The 19,137-nt window shown below is 50.5% G+C and overlaps 1 protein-coding gene across 3 annotated transcripts in view; it reads right to left on the bottom strand.

Moving 5' to 3' along the window:
- PMEPA1 (prostate transmembrane protein, androgen induced 1) overlaps positions 1–17,666 on the bottom strand; it is a 44,510-nt gene extending 26,844 nt beyond the window's left edge. For 2 of the 3 annotated variants that reach the window (XM_071446603.1, XM_071446604.1), the window contains exons 1-2: positions 17,131–17,666; positions 1,952–1,990 (exon numbers count right to left, since the gene is read on the bottom strand). In XM_071446603.1, the coding sequence (XP_071302704.1) occupies positions 1,952–1,990; positions 17,131–17,233 (142 nt within the window). In that variant the 5' untranslated portion in view covers positions 17,234–17,666. The remainder of the gene's footprint in view (positions 1–1,951; positions 1,991–17,130) is intronic. The other variant, XM_071446605.1, reaches the window with a different exon arrangement.
- Between the last annotated feature and the right edge of the window lie 1,471 nt (positions 17,667–19,137).

Here is a 19,137-nt window from a genome sequence, read left to right as displayed (position 1 = left end):
AGTGCTGCTCCCTGTCCAGGTTTGCTGTTCTGACCCACCACGTGCAGGGCTTTACCCAGGTGGCACAGGGATGGGCAGGGGCATCTCTGGGACGGGCAGGGGCATCTCCCCCTGGGGTTCTGGCCCTGCAGGCAGCACCAGGACGCCCCGGGAGGATGCGGGTGGTGGAGGTGGCGATGTCTGGGAATGCCGGCCCAGGCTGGAGCTGCAGACAAGGACCCAGACAACAAAGGCGAGGCAAAAAGCCGTCTGATAGAGGCAGCCCCGTCTGGCAGGCCGGGCTCTCAGAAGCCTGGGCATGCACTGATGTCTGCAAGCACAGCTCTTCGCTGGGCGCACAATTAACCCCGCAGCAAGATCACTGAAGTGTCCTGCAGCACACTCCAAACAGCATCCATCTGGTAAGATGAAAAAAAACCAAAGAGTACAGGAGTGCAGCAAAGGAGCAAACAACTGGAGACTGCAGGGAATGACTCTACAACAAACAAAAATTATACTTAATTTTCTGTTATTTATATTCTAAGAAAACCACATGTTTTCACTTGCATCTCTGCCTCCCTCCCCGAGGCACAAGCACACACACACAAAATGGGAAGACCAGGGAGAGCAGGAAGAGCAGCACAGCTCGAGCACATCCCCACTCACACTCTTTCCCAAATCACAGCACAAGAAAACGGGTGTGAGTTTCACAACCGTGGAGCAACAGCCAAACACCTTTTGCTGGAGCGAAAACGCCCCGAGCAGCCGCTCAGAGCACTGGGACACCACAACTACCCCTGCCCGCCTGATCTGCGGAGATCTTAAGGCATTAATATAAAATAAATGTAAATCAGCCCTTGAGCGCTGCAGGACGGTTTCCCTGCGGGCTGGTGTGAGTGTCCCAGCTCCGGGGCTGATCCCAGCCTCAGGCTCCCGTGGTTCCCCTGCCTGATGTCTGCACCACGATAACGATAACGCTGCTGGGGGACCGGTGGTGTCTCACAGCTTTTTTGCATAAGCAAGGGCTATCCTGCTGTGCAACCAAATTGTGCCACCAGGCTTGAAATAAAGGAACTGAAATAATTTTTTTTTCTCTCTTATTTTAGATTATGACTTTTACTAATTGATGCTTGATAAAAGCCTAATGAATGATTTGTAGGCATTATAGGCATGTTAAGGATCCAAGTGTGGTTATAAGCCAAGGTCATAAGCTCTATTGACTTTCTAGGCTCTATAGCAATTGATTTGCCATTTATTAAAATCACTGATTCACCACTTGTTAACAATTTATTTAGCTGGTTCTTCCCCAGAAGGCTCAGGCACCACATTGAGCAAAGACACCTTAGTTTTGAGGTACTGTCATGAACTCGATACTAAACTGAGAGACAGACTCATGAACATTATAGCAGTGTCTTTTTAAAGGCTCTTTTGCAAACAGGTTCAGCTCAAATCCAGGAGCCTGGTTTAACAGGGCTTCCAATGCCTGGTTTTGTCTGTGCTGAACATGAGCATCCCTGGCCACACTCAGCAGAAGTCTCACATCCCATGGCTTAAAAAGGTACAGGATGTCAACTACTTTCATAAAATCGAGTGAAAGTCTCTTTCTTCAGTGTAACACTGCACATCAGTTTGCCAGAGTAGCAGCAAACGAAAGAATACTGGTGCTTAAAATGACACTCAGCTTTTGAACATGTTTCTACATTGAACAGCAGGAAAAAAAAAATCCCATCCAGGATTACCAAAGTGCAGCCAGGTATGGACAGACAAAGAACAGCAGGTTTGCACAGTCAGCCTCTGAAGACACCACTGCATCCCCCTGTGCAGCAGAGGAGCAGGTACCTGCTGCTCTCGGGCCAGCAATGTCCCACCCGTGGCGTGGAGCAGTAACCGGGGTGTTTACGGTACAGCAGCTGCAATCATGCAATCAGCCTTCGTAATTAGATCTTGGCAACTCTTGAAATACTTCACTTACCCAGTTTACCTGGAAAGGTGCGACCTAAACATTCAGTGCCTGGAGACATTTGAAAGAAAAACAGAAAGGATCCGTCAGTGATGGGAGCCACCTCTGAGCGGCTGCACACACACCCCAGCTCCCCTCCTGGGGACTCGTCCTGGCAGAGCTCCCCTGGCCAGCATCACCTGCTCCCACCATCTCCACAGGCCAGCAGTGCCAGAGGTGCCACCGCTCCTGGATCATGACCCCACGTGCTTTTCCCACAGCAGACATTGCCACACAAGGTCCTGTTCCTCTCTCCCCTGCTTCCCCAGGAATGCTCTCCTGATCTCGCCTGATGGCAACGCCAAAGCTTCACAGAGGTTGGTGAAGTTTCTGGGATCACTCAGCCCACCCCAGAGACCTCCCTGCCACATTCAACAGTGCCAGACTGCCTGTCCATGGCCCAGGGCAGCACTCTGCACTTCAAGGCATTGCTGGACTGTTTATTACATTCAGTCTCCTCTGCAAACACACAGAGCTGAGCCCCACACGCTGCTGAGCCTGGTGAAAGCTCAGGGTCTCCTGACACCCCATGCCCACAGCGGGGGCAGTGGCTGTGCAGCACTGAAGAGGAAGAGCCACAGCAAAATCTTGCACAAGACCCCAGGAGTTGTATTTTCTAGCCCAGCAGATGTATTTTCAAGTGAGGAGAACAAAGCAGCAAAAAGTTTGCAACAAAAGACAACTCATGACTTCTCTCTCACCCATGACTGTGTGACTGCCTGCAACACTGAAGGGATTACAGGACATGGATCCTCCCCAGTGCCTGGCAAGCTGAGACATTCTGGGCTGGCTGGGAGCTCTGCATCCCACAGGAGGTTCGCCAGAGAAACACATACAGGATTCTTTTATGAAGCCTGTAAGAACTGTCTGTCACTGATAATGGTTAATTGGTACTAATTAGTGCAGTCTGACCGTAAGGAGCCCTACTGGCCTATAAAAGTGGCCTTTAACCTGAGAGCAAGGGAGGCAGTCACTGCCAGACACAGGGCCACGGACACACAGCCCACTCCTCACACTGCGCCTGCCTCTGCAGCAACACAGCAGGCTCAAGGGATACATCAGCACATCACTGCTCTCAAATAAAGCTTTAAAAAGTTACTTTCCATGCACCTGGGAGGACAGAGAAAACCAGCTTTTTAATCCCAGGAAAAGATTAAGGATCAGACAGTTGCTGTAAATTACTGCAGCGGCTAAATAACGACGGGTCGCAGGCTGGGCTCACTGATGGGAGGTCAGGCTGATTTAAATGCTTCACACGCAGGTGTTCCAAAGAGGGCCTGCACACATGAGGTGTCACCTGAATGCACATGGGCAGCCTTGAGCCTCCAGGCCCATGGGCAGCACCACCACCACCCCGCTGGAATGGGCACCAACACTGAGCGTGACAGGAAAGGAAAGGAAAGAAAGGAATTCTGCCGAGCCAAACACCAACGTGTGGCAACAAGCTTGGACCTCCTCCTCCTCCTCCTGCTCAGCCAGCTCACTGCACAAAGCCTGGAAAGGGGTGGGAGGCTGGAAAGGAGTGAAAGGCCAAAAGAAGACTGCAGGCCAAAAAGGGTGGGAGTCCCAAAAGTAAAATGTAGAGTCTGAGAAAAAGTGGATGCCAAAATGGCTTGGGAGACCCAAAAGGGTGGGAGTCCAAAGGAAATTTAAAGGTTGAGAAAAAGACCTTGTGCATGCAGCTGGCTGGATCAGGATCAGCTTTTCTCTGGCTAAATTTCCAGAAGGGTAGAAAGCAATGCCTCTCCCCTCCCAGTTCCACAGCCCAGGTGATGCAGCGTGACACCCTGTGCACGTGTGGGCATGTGTTCCCCATCACGTCTCATCCAAGATGTTTGGCCATGGTCTGGGACGTGTGGGAGAAGCCAGCCTGAACCCTCTGAAGTCAGGCAAGATTTTGGGATGTTGCTTCTCCCCTCTCTCTCTCAGCACGCCTGCCTCTCCCTTCCTCACATCTGCCCTTTAGGTTCAGCCATGCATTTGCCAACTTTTTAAATGCAAATGAGAATTGGCACATAAAGTCTGCTTTAAACCTGACCAGAGCCACCCTCAGCTCTCCTCCCTCCCTCCTTATATGCATGAACTTTTTTTATGCAATCGGCAGCAGGGAAGAGACCCAGGGAGTGGCTGAGCCGTGCCTGGAGCCCTTCTGCAGCCGTGGCGCTGCCAGACAGCTCCATGGGAAGGGTGGCTCAGCCTCTCTGCCTACCAGCAGCAGCATGGAACCAGTAATTACCCTGGCTGGACCAACACCTGCTCGTGGTTTTGTCTTACACTGTTTGTGCAACCCAACAGGCTGCCAACAAAGCAGGGATGTGCTTTGCCTAAACAGGTGAAAACATGAAACAGGGAACGGAGCTGCCGTGTTGGTCCCACAACGCCTCTGTGCAACACATGCTGGAAAATCACTGCTGCTTCAGCCTGCAAGGCTGCAGAGCAGGGACGAGCATGGCCTGCACTGAAAGGGCAGGAAAGGAGGGAAAAGGGCTGCCCAGCTCCAGAGCTCGGGATCCAGAAGCTGGACGTTCTTTGCTGGGCTGAACCACCAGCACCAAAAAGCCTGGCTTGCCAGAAGAGTCCTGCTAAACCGAGCATCCCCCGTGGGACAGCACAGAGGATGGGACAGCACTCACCCAGCCAGGGCTGCCTGCAGAGCAGAGCTGCTCCCAAAAATGCCCTGTGCCAGTTTAGAGCAGGAGTGCCCATTCCCATGCCAGGGTAACCACCCCTGTGCTCATGGAGCAGGAGCTCAGCAGTGGTGTGGGAAGGGCAGAGTGAAGACCATGAGTGACCAAGGGCAAAGACCCCAAAGGAGCACCTGGGCCAGCCTCAGTCTCTGGCAGAATCAGCTCTAACCCCGCCAGGTCACACCCAGGAGATGCTCTCCCACCATCAGCAGATGGGATTTGTTGTAGATGATTTGTCCTGGAATAAAAACACCAGCCCCACCTCTTGCAGCATATTTACCAAAAGCCACTAGACATTAAACAGAGGCGAAAAGTGTATCCCAGCAACATCTGGAATTTATCCCTTCTCTCTTTTGAAAAAAAAAAAATCACGCTCTATTCTTTTAGAGAAAGAAAAGTGATTATATAGAATTATAATGCTGGAAGAACATAGAGAAGAGCAGAGATTTTCTTTGAAACGCTGTTTAGACAATTAAAAAGGGATAGTTTCAAAGAAGCAGCAAATACCATCTCAGCTTTTTCCGCCCTGTCTCGCAGTACCAGGCTTTCCTCCATGCCTTGGCTAAGATGCTCCAATGAAAGCAACAGATTTTTTTCATCCTTGCAAGACCTTAGTAAGCCAGAAAGGAAACCAGCTCTCAGGCCTAACTGGTTGAGGATAGACCAAATAAAAAAAAAATATTCTTCCAATTCCTGCCAACAGGATTTGAAGGCACCTTGATTTCTATGAAGAAAACCTGCTTTGGGATGAGCTTTCCAAAAGAGGATGTGTCAATCTTTATCCAGGAGAGCCAATACTCTGTCTCCCGAGACAGAAGAATGGAAAGGCTTTAAATATTAAAACAGGAAAAACCATCGGGATTAATATGAGGATGCAAGGTCAAAATGTGATATCCTCCACTTCCTGAGGCTCCTGATCCCAGAATGGCTGGGCCACGACCCCACAGCATCCCCTGTGCCCGGATGCAGCTGGGGGAGCCTGGGTTCAGAGGGAAATCCTTCCCAGCCTTCCCGAGGGGGGAAGCCAAGCAGTCGCTCCCACGCCAAGCCCACAGAAGCGCCTCCAGCTACTAAATTACCCAACGACTCCAACGAACTGCATTGATCTGGCTGGAAAACAAAGCTGCAGCTCTTGGCACGTGCCCAGTTAGGAGGGTACAGCTGCATTTTTCACCTGCAAGCAGTTACAACCATGGTGGGAGATGCCCCTTGCCCTGACACGGGGCAGCTGAGGGGAGAGGCCGAAGGGCAAACACGGGTGAGAGGAACCACCTCACTGCAGACACCTCTCAGACACAGCAGAGCCTCAGCCAACGACAGGTATGTCCAGTTTTGCAATCGAGGGCAAGGCTGTTCCTAGAACAAGCCCCATTACTCAGGCTGCTCAACCCCCATCTGCTCGGCCGCACATGGACTGGATGCAGGATTTCATCAGGACATTAAACTCAGGAGCTGTAAAATCTCTGTGCAAAAACCCAATTATACCTATTTTCGTAACAGCCAATTTAAGCTTGTATTTAGGTCCCCTCACATACCCCTATGTTACATAAAGCATTTCTTCCACTCGAAACGTAGCTTTCTAAAGGCCATTCTGCTTAATTTAATGGATGCTTTATGTGGGTCTGCAAATCTCTAGAAACACAACCAAGGAAGACACATGGCAGCAAGATACGGCGTGATCCCTTCCTAGGCATGCAGCAAGAACAGGAGAGATGAAAGGCATCTCCAAACCCACGAACCTGCTGTGACTGGAGTGCACTTGTGCTCTCAAGAGCAGCAAAACCCCACGGTCAAGTCAAAAGAGGAATTCCTGAACATCTGCACGCACTGTTAACCCATTCCAGACCGGCCAGCACAGCAGGATGGATCCTTCCCTCACTCACAGCCACCAGCTGAACTGAGCCCACTCAGGCACGCTTCCCTTGGATTTCAAAGAGCTGCTTTCTGCACTTCAAGCAAATAAATGCAGTCATCTCTTTTTCCTTCCTTTTTTAAAAAGCTGCACTAATAAAAAGCTCGTAGCGAAATCTATTAAATTGAATCTGTCCATTATGTTTATTGTTCCTTACAATTCAGGCCTGGATGGCAACTCAGTGGAGGTTGAAAAGTGTATTTATCAAGAAAACCCATGAGAACGATGAGGATTAAAAGCTATCAGCAGGACAGAATGTGTTTGTAACCCTGCAGTTTGTTCTGCACCTGGCACAGGACCCCCATCAGAGACCTCTGCACCTTCTCGTTGTTTTTGAGCCCACCTCTGGCTCATCAGCTGACAGGACAGCCAGCACCTGCATTCCCAGAAAAAGCTGAGGAAGGTGCAGCATGTATATACTGCTACAAATAAGTCACACTAGAGAAACATAAACCCTGATTGCATTACACACCAGTGATCAGTATCATTAAGTGTTACACACCTTGAGTGTGTCTCAGCAGTTGGAAACACTGAATTCAAAAACAATCTTCCCATTCAAGCAAAGTCCCATTACAGTAATGTGAGTGTAACAACAAAAATTAGATTCCTGCTTATTACGTGGGAAATAATTGCAATTTAAGATAAATTTTCCCTGAATTGTGTGAAGCAAGTGCCCATCAATCATGTTCCTTCAGTGTCCTAAAGAGAGCACCTAGCAGGACAAGGCACTTTCAGAGCTCAGTGATGAACAGCCTTAATCTGTATATGCTACTCTGAGCTACTGAAGCCAAGAGAACACCCTTGGTAAAGTGGAATAATGGTGGAAATAATGAAAACAACACAGAAGGAGCACGACTTGCCCTTTCAAGAAAGACATCTGCCTTCAGTAAGCCCTTGCACCAGGGACACCAACAACCACTGACTCCCATTGCACAAATACCTGTGAGGAGCACAAGGCAATCCAGCCTGGTTCCAGGCCTGGAACAGGCACCAAGGACAGGCCCAGCCATGGTCATTTCAGCTGCTGAGCTCTGGGTTTCACCCCGTGAAGAGAGTGGAGGGCTCCAAGGGTGAGCCCCGAGTACCCTCAGCCCCATGGGAAATGGGAGGCGCTCTGCTTTGGGGGGATCTTTTGTTTTTGTAAGAAATAGCGACATTAATCATAACATTAAACAGAAACCACTGAGGGGGAGCATTTCCAAGCTTGCTCAGCACAGAGCCCAGCCCGCAGGGGAGCTGCCAGCCAGCGGCCACAGCCGGCAAATTCCCTGGGACTCGTCCGGGGTACCAGGATCCAGCCAAAGCCACGGATGGAAGAGTGGAAGAGGCGACGAGCAGGCTCAGGACTGCTGTGGGACTCAGCTCAGAAATGTGAGTCTGAGCACACAGTGGTGGTTAGATGTCTCTTGGGAATTCATCCAAATGGCACTGCTCCTCTCCCACTTGCCCTGCAGGTAAATCTCGCATGTGGCTTACACAATCTGTTGACTTAAGTAAAGCAAGGGCAGGAGAAGAAAGCTGCTCAGACATCAGGAGAGGCTCATCAGTCCTTTGGGCAAAAGTCTGGGTCACTTCCCCCTCCACAGAGAACTCAGGGTGTCAGCCAGGCCTTGTCTCCCTTCATGGGAGCACGTGCAGGGAGGGTGCAGCAGAACACAGTGCTCAAAACATCAGTGAAAGGACAACAACAATGCACTGCCAAATTCTCCCATATTTTTGGCCAGTGCTGATGCCTAAATTCAGTTTACAGAAATTGGAGACTGTGAACTCTGTGTTCTAGTTAAGTCCTCTGAAATCAAACTGAGCAGTGACTCTCCAGGTCTCCCAGGGCTCAGGGAGACGAGGCCATGGCCACTTCCAAACCTCATCATGAGCAACACTCATTCATCCTGAGACATGGGGCAGTTCTAACACACTGGGAGACCACTCCATGCTGTGCAAGGGCAAGATCTTGTTGGATGCACATATGTGAGTTGCAGAGGCAGCTGCAGCATGCAAGGATGATGAGCAGGCAGGCTCTGGCAACCAGGGGTCCAGAGGGAGCCCACCAGAGACCCTCAACCATGGGCATCTGGAGTGTTCCTTATCCTCCTGTTTCCTATTGCTGATCTCAAACTCTCTCTTCCTCACAACCAACTCCAGCCCTGGGCCCAGCTCCTCCACCCCTGAGCAGGGCAGGAGCCTAAAAGCAAAAGCCTAAAACCTGACCAGAGCAATTCTGACACAGCTGCGGCCAGGGATGTTCTGTTACCAGAGTTACAAAGGGAGAACTAATTCTCACAATTAGTGAAAAGGGACAGAAGTAGAGAAAGGCCACACTGTAAGATGCTGGGCATCTTCCCTCAAGATTTTAAACCACTGAAGATGCATTTGGAATGAAAACTGATCACCAAAGCAGTACTCTGAGATGTTCTGCCAATGACAAGCCCTACCCTGACCATCAACACAAGTGAAGTATAAGGCCAAATTCTGTGTGTGAAGCTTACAGTGACCACGGTCTGCAACAGCAGACAGACTGTGCCACTACAAATATTCCCAGGGCAAGTTCCTGATCCTTGTCTGAACCTCAATGAAGGCAGAAGAGCTGTGAGGATGGGGAGTTCCTCAGGAGGCAGGCTAGACACTCAATCCATCTCTCCTATCAGACCTGCGTTAACATTTAAACAGGACCTGCTGCTGTGATCTTCAGCAAGGAGCAGATGTGGTTTTGAGTAATGGTGAGCGTTACTTAACCAGTTATAGTCACTAATGTAATTGACACCTATTCCATCATCCTTAATACACCCACTTCTTTCTCCGATACCATAAATAGATTAGAAAAGTTTCTGCAGATGGCCATGACCCCATTTGTTTGTGCACTTAGCCATGTATGAATCACTCTTGGCTTGTAGCAGCACTCTGGAATTACTGAAAGATAACTAGTCGGCACAGACACCAATAAATGAATCATGCTTTCCACAAGACCAAACCTTTGGGCTTTTACAGACTCCAATTACAAAGTAAGAAGAAAAGAACAAAGAAATTACTCAGTCTATTTGCACAAAGTCATGCAGAGTTGATTCACAGTTTTACAGAATTATTACTGACAATCATTTGTAGGGGGTTAGAGTAACAAACCAGCTACTTTACATATTGGACAGAATGAAGAGATGGAAAAAAATCCCCAAGCCATGTCTTGCACATATTCTTTGAAAAGTAGCCTTGATTTTTGTGCCAGTAACTTTTTTCATCCTTGGTAAGCTCCAAGCCTGGGGGTTAATCAGTTTTCATTGGCCAAGGCTAAATTCTGCTTTGCTGGGTTGCTTGGGCCAAGTTTGCAAATGTGGGAAATCCTGTTGCACCTGCTGAAGAGCACAAACCATCACAGGCACAATCCCTCAGCTCTGCAGGCTTCAGCAGGGTCTCAGGAATGGTCCAGAGAACTGCCATGTGCAAAAGCACTTGCCTTTCTAACTGCACGCTTTTGAATGCATACTGCAAGTGAAGATTTACCCAGTCTGAGGCATTTTATTAAAGAGATGTGCGAGACTGAACACACCAAGCACAAATGTGTGAACCACTTGAAAGCACTGTGGACATCCACCAACACTGACAACTTGTGAGGCAAGTTTCCAAAGATGTGCAAGGTGTCTTTACGTAACACCACAGTCTGGGACACGCTAACACACACCACACACAGTGAAAAACACACCCTCCCAAATGGAGCATTAGCCTACTCCTGCTCCAGGGAGAAAGGGGAAGTCTGACTACCTGGAGAAAAAGGGGACACCGATGGATTACAGCCTCTAGCACTTCTACCTCCCTGTACACAGTGAAAAAGCAGCATTTAGTGAAAAAAAAAATCTAAAAGTGAAGGTGGAGTGGATGCCAACCTGAGCCTGAACACAGACAGTGCCCTGGTTGCACATCTCTGAGTGGGATGGTGACTGACATGTCTCAGGGCTACGTGCTCCAAAATCAGCACCCTGTACCAGAGAGATCCAAAACCAGGGATAACGCCCCACTGAGCACAGCCACTGACAGCCTGGGAGGGATGCCAGCCAAATGTACACACAGCTCTATTTATCTAAGGCCTACCAGTACCCTTTGCATCTACTGAAGACCCAACTTCCTGGGCAAATTTACCTTGCAAATGAAATCTGTGCCCTGTTTTACACACCTGCCCCACAAGCAGAGAGCTGCCAGCCTGGTACAGCTCATCAGAGCCAGGAGAGGCCAAAACCAGCACCAGAAGAGATGCCACACAGCTCTGAACCAATTGGGGAAAACCTGCTTATTTGTTCTCCTGCTTGAGGCTGCTGATTTCCAATGAGAGGTATAAAACTCTCCTCAGACTGGATTCAAGATGCTATGGAAAATTTAAATTAAAACCATAATAAACGTTCCAAATTCCTACCCCTCTCCATAATACATAAATTAATGCAACAAGCTCTCTTGTATAAGAACATGTAGGCACCAACAACCTTCTCCCTCCAACAAGAGTTTATCTGAGGAGGTGCTGTAGATAGAAGGGAAGGAAAAAGGTTCCCAGTAGGGTTGTCTTCAGAAAGCTCGAGTCATTAGAGCCAAGATTTCAGCTGCAATGCAAGACTAAAAGGATGCATGTGCTAAACAGTAGCGTGTCCTTCAGAAGGAAAGAAAAAAAGCTAAATCAGGAACCTGCAGTATTAGGTGGATGCTTGGATAAACACTGTTCAACACACCGCAGCAGATATGTTAATGCAAGTTTAGTTTTCACACCAGAGAGATTTCAAAAGATTTGCAAAGCTTTGATAATATTTAACATCTTTACTAATTTCCTTTTTGGTGCAATCATAAATTTACCACGGTAGCCAAAAGATCTGGGATGAACTACAAGTTCTAGCTGGCTCCAAAGCCAACAAGAATAATGTGTGCTGTTACTATTTTCTCTCAAAACATACCTCTGCAAAACTGACTCAAAATGAGAAAAGAAATTGTGAAACTGTCATTACAAAGAAGCATTTAAAATGCAGATCAAAGTGCTGCCTTAGAAGCTGTACTCCTTGCCAAATCATCAAAGCTCTCTTTACTCTCAATAGCTCCCCAAATCCTCTGATTTGAACGATAAATTCTTACAGCTGAAATTTATCTGCTTTAAAAAAAAAAAAACAACAACAAAAAAAAAAAAAATCAAAAAAGACCAAACCCCACAACTCCTTTCTCTGGTTACCACCTTCTTCATTAACCAGTTCATTGGAGCAACTTTCCTGTATTACTAAATTAAGTTTCATGGACGTGTTTATGCCTGCATGCACACACACAGAGTACCCTGAGACCTCTTCAAGTGCTGAAAACTTGTCAGCCCTTGGTGGTGCCTGTGTGCAGGGTCTCTCCAGCTCCCAGAGGGGTCTCTGTCTGTGTGTGTGTGTGTGTGCGTGTGTGTGTGTGTGTGTGTGTGCGCGCAGGGTCTCTCCAGCTCCCAGAGGGGTCTGTGAGTGTGCAGGGTCTCTCCAGCTCTCAGAGGGGTCTCTGTCTGTGTGTGTGTGTGCAGGGTCTCTCCAGCTCCCAGAGGGGTCTCTCTGTGTGTGTGCAGGGTCTCTCCAGCTCCCAGAGGGGCCTGTGTGTGTGCAGGGTCTCTCCAGCTCCCAGAGGGGTCTCTCTGTGTGTGTGCAGGGTCTCTCCAGCTCCCAGCACTGTGTCCAGGTTCCAGGTGCTGGCACTCAGGGAGCTGCTCCCATGCTCTGCGCCAGGATCGCCCTTGTCCCGCTCCCCCTCACTCCTCACTCACCCATCGCTCCTGGAGGAGCTCCCAGCCCACCACTGCATTCCCTGCAGAAGGAAGCAGCAATGCAGCAGCCACTGATCAGCTCTGGAAGATGGAAGTGAGGGGTCAGATCCTGCTGCCACAGAACTCCTCCCTGTTCCGGACTCAGCCGCTCACAGACGGAGCAGGTCTGGGATTCATTTCCTCACCTGGGACCTGCCCGAGTGACCTATCTCCTGTCACCCAGAATAGTTATAAAATAACCACCCAGCAATGAAGCCACACAGACAGACAGGAAGAACACTGCATGAAAACATCCCATGGACACCGATGATTCCTGTGCTTTATGGCTGTCTGAGAGTGTGCTCATGGCGTGAACCAAGTTTCCACTCAGCTGCAGGGAAGTGGCCCTTGTACCTCGTCCTCAGCAGCTCTCCAGCCTGGCTCTGTCCCTTTGATGGGACCTGCCAGGAGCAGACACACCGTGTGTCAGAGAACAGGAGGGATCTGATAAGGCAAACCATGCACCAGTACAGGATCTCCCTCCAGGAAGCAAACTGGTTGGAAGTCTTCACAAGAGACACCACTGCAAATAAATTACCTTTTTTTTTTTTTCACTAATTAGGCTTAGCAAATTCTGACAGCTGCTGCTACCTGAATGAAACAACATCGACAGACATGACTGTACACTGAGTTACTCAGGAAAGGAGCTGGATTGTAATTACCCTTTATTAGTGATACCACGTAGTTTGGTACTTCCCTTGGAAAGGTCTCCTCATGTCTCTCCACTTATAATTTATGTTTACAAATTCATTCTAAAACTGGATTTATCAAACCACCAACTTTCAACTGGGAAATATAAATTTTTTTTTTTTTTTTTTTGATGAGCAACAGCAAATAAAAGTAAGGACATGTGTTTGCGGGTGCTCTTCTCTCCTTTCTCAAAGGAAGCAGTGGTAGCAGCTAATTCAATATCCCAAAAATTTAGAGGTAATCCCAGATCCTACCTTGGGAATTCCTAGCTTTAAGGAAAAGAATATGGTTGCTGTTCTCCACACACCCTCGGTTCTGGTGTTCTCACAGCCAGGATCTGAAAACACACTACGGAGGCAAACACTCAGGGGGTGGAGGATGCCTCCACACCAGAAGCTAACAGGACTTACTGCAGCAAACACCCTGACACTGACTGAAAAGGAAGAATGAACCACGTCTTGCCTCCACTTGGCACTATAAATGATCACCTCCAATTACACAGGATCATCCCTGGTGCCGTGTGCCGGTCCCGCTGTGCGGCACAGCACAATCCAGGTGTTCACCCACAGGAAAAAAACAAAGTTTGACTATTTCCCATGCATTTCCCCTTCTGTGTCTTTTCATTCTCCTATTTGACATCAATTATAAAACACTAAGACCAAAATCACTACCTGAGGGCACAAATAAACTGTAATTTTAATAAAGACCCCTGTGCTCTCCAGGCTCAGGGAATCAGGCCTTTCCTTGGGTATGAAAGGTGGGACCCACAGAGCTGGGGCTGCAGAGAGTCTGGTTCCCCTGGGATGGCCAAGGGCACACACAGACAGCTCTTGGGCCACCATAAGTAAAGCCAGCCGTGCTCTGCTCCTCCAGGATCACACCTTGGGATGCTGATCTCAGCAAAAAGCAGAGCTCACCACAGACACATGACCAGAGCCAGACACAGGGAACTCCCCGGTTTGGCTGAGGTCAAACTGAGATGCCACAAACTGAACATCCTCTGTGCAAGCACTTTCGGGCTTGCTGAAATGCTGGGAGCAGCTCTGGCTTCCCTCCATGAGGAGAACTTTGGGGGGGAATAAAGAAGCACGTGGTTCATATCCACTCTGCCCTGGAATAAACCATGACTGCCAATGACAGAGTGTCAGGAAAGAAACGCATTTGTCAGGAAAGGAGTGTGAAAGCGGAAAGAAGACGTGATCCCTGGTTGAGCCATATGCATTTGGTTTGTTATTCAACCAAAGAATGTGAAAACCTAGAAGTCTTGGCTTGGACAGGAACCTGCTCTCACGGGCGCTGCAGCTGGGGGGATCGGCCTCGATCCTGGGAGACGACTCGACACCTCCCAAAAATCCCAAACGCCTCGGGTAACACTGCTACACCACCGAAGCGACTGCACAGCCTGTGCCGAGAGCCGCCCCGGCAGCTCCGGCAGGGATGCCCCGGTGCCCGCGGGATGCCCGGGCCGGTGCCGGTGCCGGCTGGGGCGGCGGGCACGGCGCCTCGCTCCGCTCCCCGCAACAATAATTAGTTATTTACAGCTTCTTCCGCCACGCCGGTCACCCCTGACCTGCTTCAGGCAGCCGAGGCGATTAGAGCCCACTGCTGCAGACGTCTGGCTGCTTAGCACCGCCCGGCATATTGGCACTGCAGCCCGGCGGCGGGCGAGACTCGCGCCCCCGCCCCCAAAAAACCCTTTTCTAATCCTAATCTGGGAGCGCCACACACAGAAACCAGCTGCTGCCTCCACCGCAGCGCCGCAGCCGCCATACGGAATGAATCCTGCGAGGAAAAGGGGTTTGGGCATCGCTTGGACAGTTAACCTATTTAGAGGGTTGTAAATCAGAGGAGTTTGCGTGTTCCTCCCCGTGCCACTTTCCTGAAGCGTTCCTGCCTGGTAACTGAAAATTCTGGCTGAAAAATTATGGAGCATCTGGTGGGAGCTGCTCTGAGGTTCCCTGAAAGTCGTGTCGGAAAGATACACAAAAATCAAGCGACTGGAGGAGGAAAAACGCTGTAGAATGAATTTGTCTCAGGGAGGCTCCGCTCTGCCCTTTCCACTGGAGCCAGGTGCAGGAGGCGATCAGGTAACACCACCAGAGCTCTCCTGTAGCACAGAGGTGAGCCAATGCTGCCCGCCATCAGCAGGAAATAAAGAATAACATTGGTATAAGAAACCTACCCCAACATGAAATAAGGAAGGGCAGCAATAAGGGAGCTCACGGGAGCTCAGTACTTGAGTGTCAGGACCCCAGAGCTGACAGAGGACATGGGACAAGTCAGGGAAGGACCTCGGGAACATCAGGCATGAAGATCCCACTTATAATTTATAATAACACCCATCCCAATCCAAGGTCTCCTCCGGTGTCATTCACTGTTCCCTGTCTCTCACACCCCCCATCCATAAGCAGCACCTGCCTCTTACCAAGCCTTTCACATGCTGACAAAAATGGGGGGAAAAATTATAAACTATGCCATTTCTAAAAAGTCAAAGAGTGAAATTAAAAGCCTGAGTTCTTCCAACAAAACCTCATGCCAAGAGTTAGACTGGAATAGAAGCTTTTTCTTCAAAAGACATTACACATTTTAATTCACAACTTCTATCACAACCATGAGCCTTGCTCAGACACAAAGTCTCATCCTTGGGATCCTGTGGGACACAGTTTATGTTCAGCAACTGGCTGACACAAAAAAGAACTGTATCTTCATTATTTATACACTGCTATTGGTATGCACATCTAGCCCGGCCTGTTAAAGTCAGGGAAGAATAATGGTCTATTCAGTACCGGTAGTGTTAATAAAATCAGGCAAATCCAGCTTAGTTTTGTCTGAACACGAATGAGATTAAATCAAGATTAAAAGTGCATACAGTACAAAGGGTATGGTTTATGCTAAAATTCAGAATGAACACATTTTAGTACCCAGTATACAAATGCCTGCAGACCTTCTCCGGGACTCAGACACCTGAATTAAACAAGGATGAAGCTGGAGAAGGAGAAGGCAGACGACGCTGGACAAAAGCCATCCAAAATAGCAAGGGACAGATGCTCTGCAGCCCCGCTGGAGGTAACGGGGCAGATCCTGTGCTAGCAGAAACAGGCACAGCTCAGCTGGCTCTCCCTGCACGCACCGAGCGCCAGCCTGCCCCGTCGCAGTGCCAGGCATTTATGCAAAATCCAGACTCTTTCCCAAGTTTTCCTTTTGGGCCATTTTGCATTAGTCTGTGCACGGTTTGGATTTCAAGGCACTGAACGAGGTGCTTAGCAGGGTACAATCCTGACAACCCTCCCGCTCTCTGGGATGCCTTGAAAACCTTCCCTTTACAGAAAATACCATTTGCTTAAAACTGCCTAAGAGCCCAACTCATTCCTCTCCCCTCAGCAGTAATATTCCTGCTCTCCCACCTTCGTGCACTTCATTTCCAAGAGGGAAAGAGCACACAGAGAAGTGGTGAATATTTAGGTCAGGCACTGCCCTCACTGCTACTCTGCGAGGGTTGAAAAATATTAATGAAAAAACCCAAATCTCCCTTCGGAAGAAAAAGCCCCGAGGGGCTGGAGACGGAGGGAACAGGTTCCCAAATACAAACCCTACTCGGGTGCCCGGACCGCGGAGCCCCCCCGGTACCGAGGCGAGCGGGATTTACACGGGGGTAGCGCAGACCCCCGGGGGAGGCTGCAGAGCGCCCAAGCATCACCCCCGCAGGAGGGCAAGGCGCGGGGCAGGGGCACCGGGAAAAGGGCGAGACGCAGGCGGTGATGGAGCCGCGATGGGGAAGAGCGGGGATCTCAGCCCGATGCCGGCGGGGAGCGGCCGATCCCGGGCAGCTCCGGCAGCCCGGCCCGCGCCGTGTCACACCCGCACCGACATCCCAGCGGCAACAGATGAGAGAGAGAGCGGGGCTCGCACGGAGGGGGGAGGAAAACCACTCCGGGAAAGCGCATCGCAGCCAAGGGTCCCGGGCGCCGCCGGGAGCCCCCGCGGGAACTTCCCCGCCCGCGGCGGGGCCGCCGGGCACTCCCGCAGCCCGGGCACCTCCCGCACCCTCCCCGGGAGCAGCAGGACTGGTACTTACTGATCTCCATGCTCTGGAACAAAGACCTTTTGCAGTTGCATGTGCAGGACACATTGGGCTGAATAGCTACGGCCGTGCTGTTCAGCCCCATGAAGTTATACATTTAAACACACACACACACAAAAAAAAAAAAAAAAAAAAAAAAAAAAAAAAAAAAAAAAAGGAAGGCGACGGCGACACAAAGAACTTCCCGGCCGCCGAGCGCTCCCCGGGCAGCACCACATAAAGCCGGGGCTCCTCCTCGGCGCGGGGGGGCGGAGGGAGGGAAATGCAGCTGCGATCAGAAATTGGAAATAAAAAACCCGGCGCGGCGCAGCGCCCCCGGCAGCGGCTCCGCTCGGCCCCGCGGCTGCTCCGCGCCCCTCCGGCCCGGGAAGCGGCAGCGCTGGGCCCGGCCGCGGCAGCCCCGCACTTTTGTGGGGCGCGGCGCGGTGGGAGCGCGGTGGGAGCGCGGCCCGCCCGCTCCCGCTCCGCTCCCGCCCCCCGCGCTCATTCACGGCCACGGGGACGCGGCCGCGCCGCCGCCGCCGCGGGCGGGACCGTGACGTCAGCGCCAGACGGGGACTGCCCTTCCCTTCCCTTCCCTTCCCCTCCCCGCGCCGCCGCCGGGAGCGGGGCTGGGGGCAGTGCCCGGGCGGGGCGGCGGCAGCCGCCGGGGGTCGGGCTGGAAGGGACCGCCGTGAGGTGTCCCGGCTCAGGCAGGGACATCCCGGAGCACAGGGCACAGGATTGTGTCCAAGCTTCTGAAATATCTCCAGCGAGGGAGACTCCACGCCCTCTCCGGGCAATCTGTTCAGTGTTCGTTCACCTGCACAGAAACAAAGTTCTTCCTCATGTTCCGGTGGAAACTCCTGGCCATCAGTTTTGTAGCCTCTTGTCTATTGCTCAGCACCACGGAGCAGAGCCTGGTCCATTTTCTTGGCACCCTTCCTTTAGATATTTACACACAGTCATGAAGTCCTCTCTCAGTCGTCCCTTGAGTGCGAGCAGGCCCTGCTCTCTCAGCCTTTCCCCATCAGATATGCTCCAGTCGTTACTGCACCCACCCACCCACAGTGGATCTTTAAAGTACTCACCTGCACTGAGCCCAGCCAGGTGGGTCCAGTGGCACCCCCAGCTGCCAGCCTCCAGCAGGACCTGGCAGAGACCCTTTTGCAGGACCTTTTGCAGATCGGCTCCAAAAGCACCTGGATTTGGGTATCCTGCTGGAAAAGCACCCAAAAGTCAGGCTCACCCCACAACACCCACCCAGCTGTGGGTACCCCTTCAGCCCTGGCCCCACAGCACTGAGCCACAGGGCTCCAGGCTCACTTCACACAGCTAGTCCCCAGTGCAGCATTTCAGACAAAAAATGGGAAAGAATGGAAAAGAGACGCGAGGGATAACCCAGTCTGACCGTGGCTGAGCTCAGTGAAAATTCTCATTAGCTCCCATGGTGGTGCCAGTGGTGCTGCTCAGAGCTCAGGAACTATTCCTGACACATTCCCACTTTTGTTTCAAACCACATGCTGTAAAATGGAGTGACCCCATTCACTGCAAGACAGGTAAAAGGAAAAAACATCATCTCTTCCCTAAGGGCTCATTGTGCCAAGCTTTAGTCGAGACAGATTTTTATATTTTTTCTGGGAAATAAACCTGTGAAAACAAAGGTTTATAATGAAAATGCTGAAACAAGCTTAACTACAGTGGTGCGAAGTAGCTGCTATAAATCTTGGTGAATCCTGTTACTGGGAGATAAAGGCAGCTTCAGTTATCTTCTAAGAAAGCACATTTCCCTGTAACTGTTGATAGCTCTGATTTAGGATTTGGGAGTAGCTGAGGCATCCCCGGCTGGGCCTGCACTCCCCAGAGATGCTGTTGGGAAGATGCACTGAGGTGGGGACAGGCAACTAAGCAGCAGAAATCCTATTCCTACAAAGCTGAAGCAATCACAGAAGATGGATGGTCTCAAAATTTGGGTCAGATTCAGTGGCACTCATTGCTAAGATTTAACCTTTATTTCCCTGC

Source organism: Agelaius tricolor, unplaced genomic scaffold, assembly GCF_023055355.1.
Source record: "Agelaius tricolor isolate 1412-34295 unplaced genomic scaffold, bAgeTri1.0.p SCAF_23, whole genome shotgun sequence".
Taxonomy (NCBI): domain Eukaryota; kingdom Metazoa; phylum Chordata; class Aves; order Passeriformes; family Icteridae; genus Agelaius; species Agelaius tricolor.
Note: the sequence above shows the minus strand (reverse complement) of the source record. Positions and strands in the feature narration are given on the sequence as shown.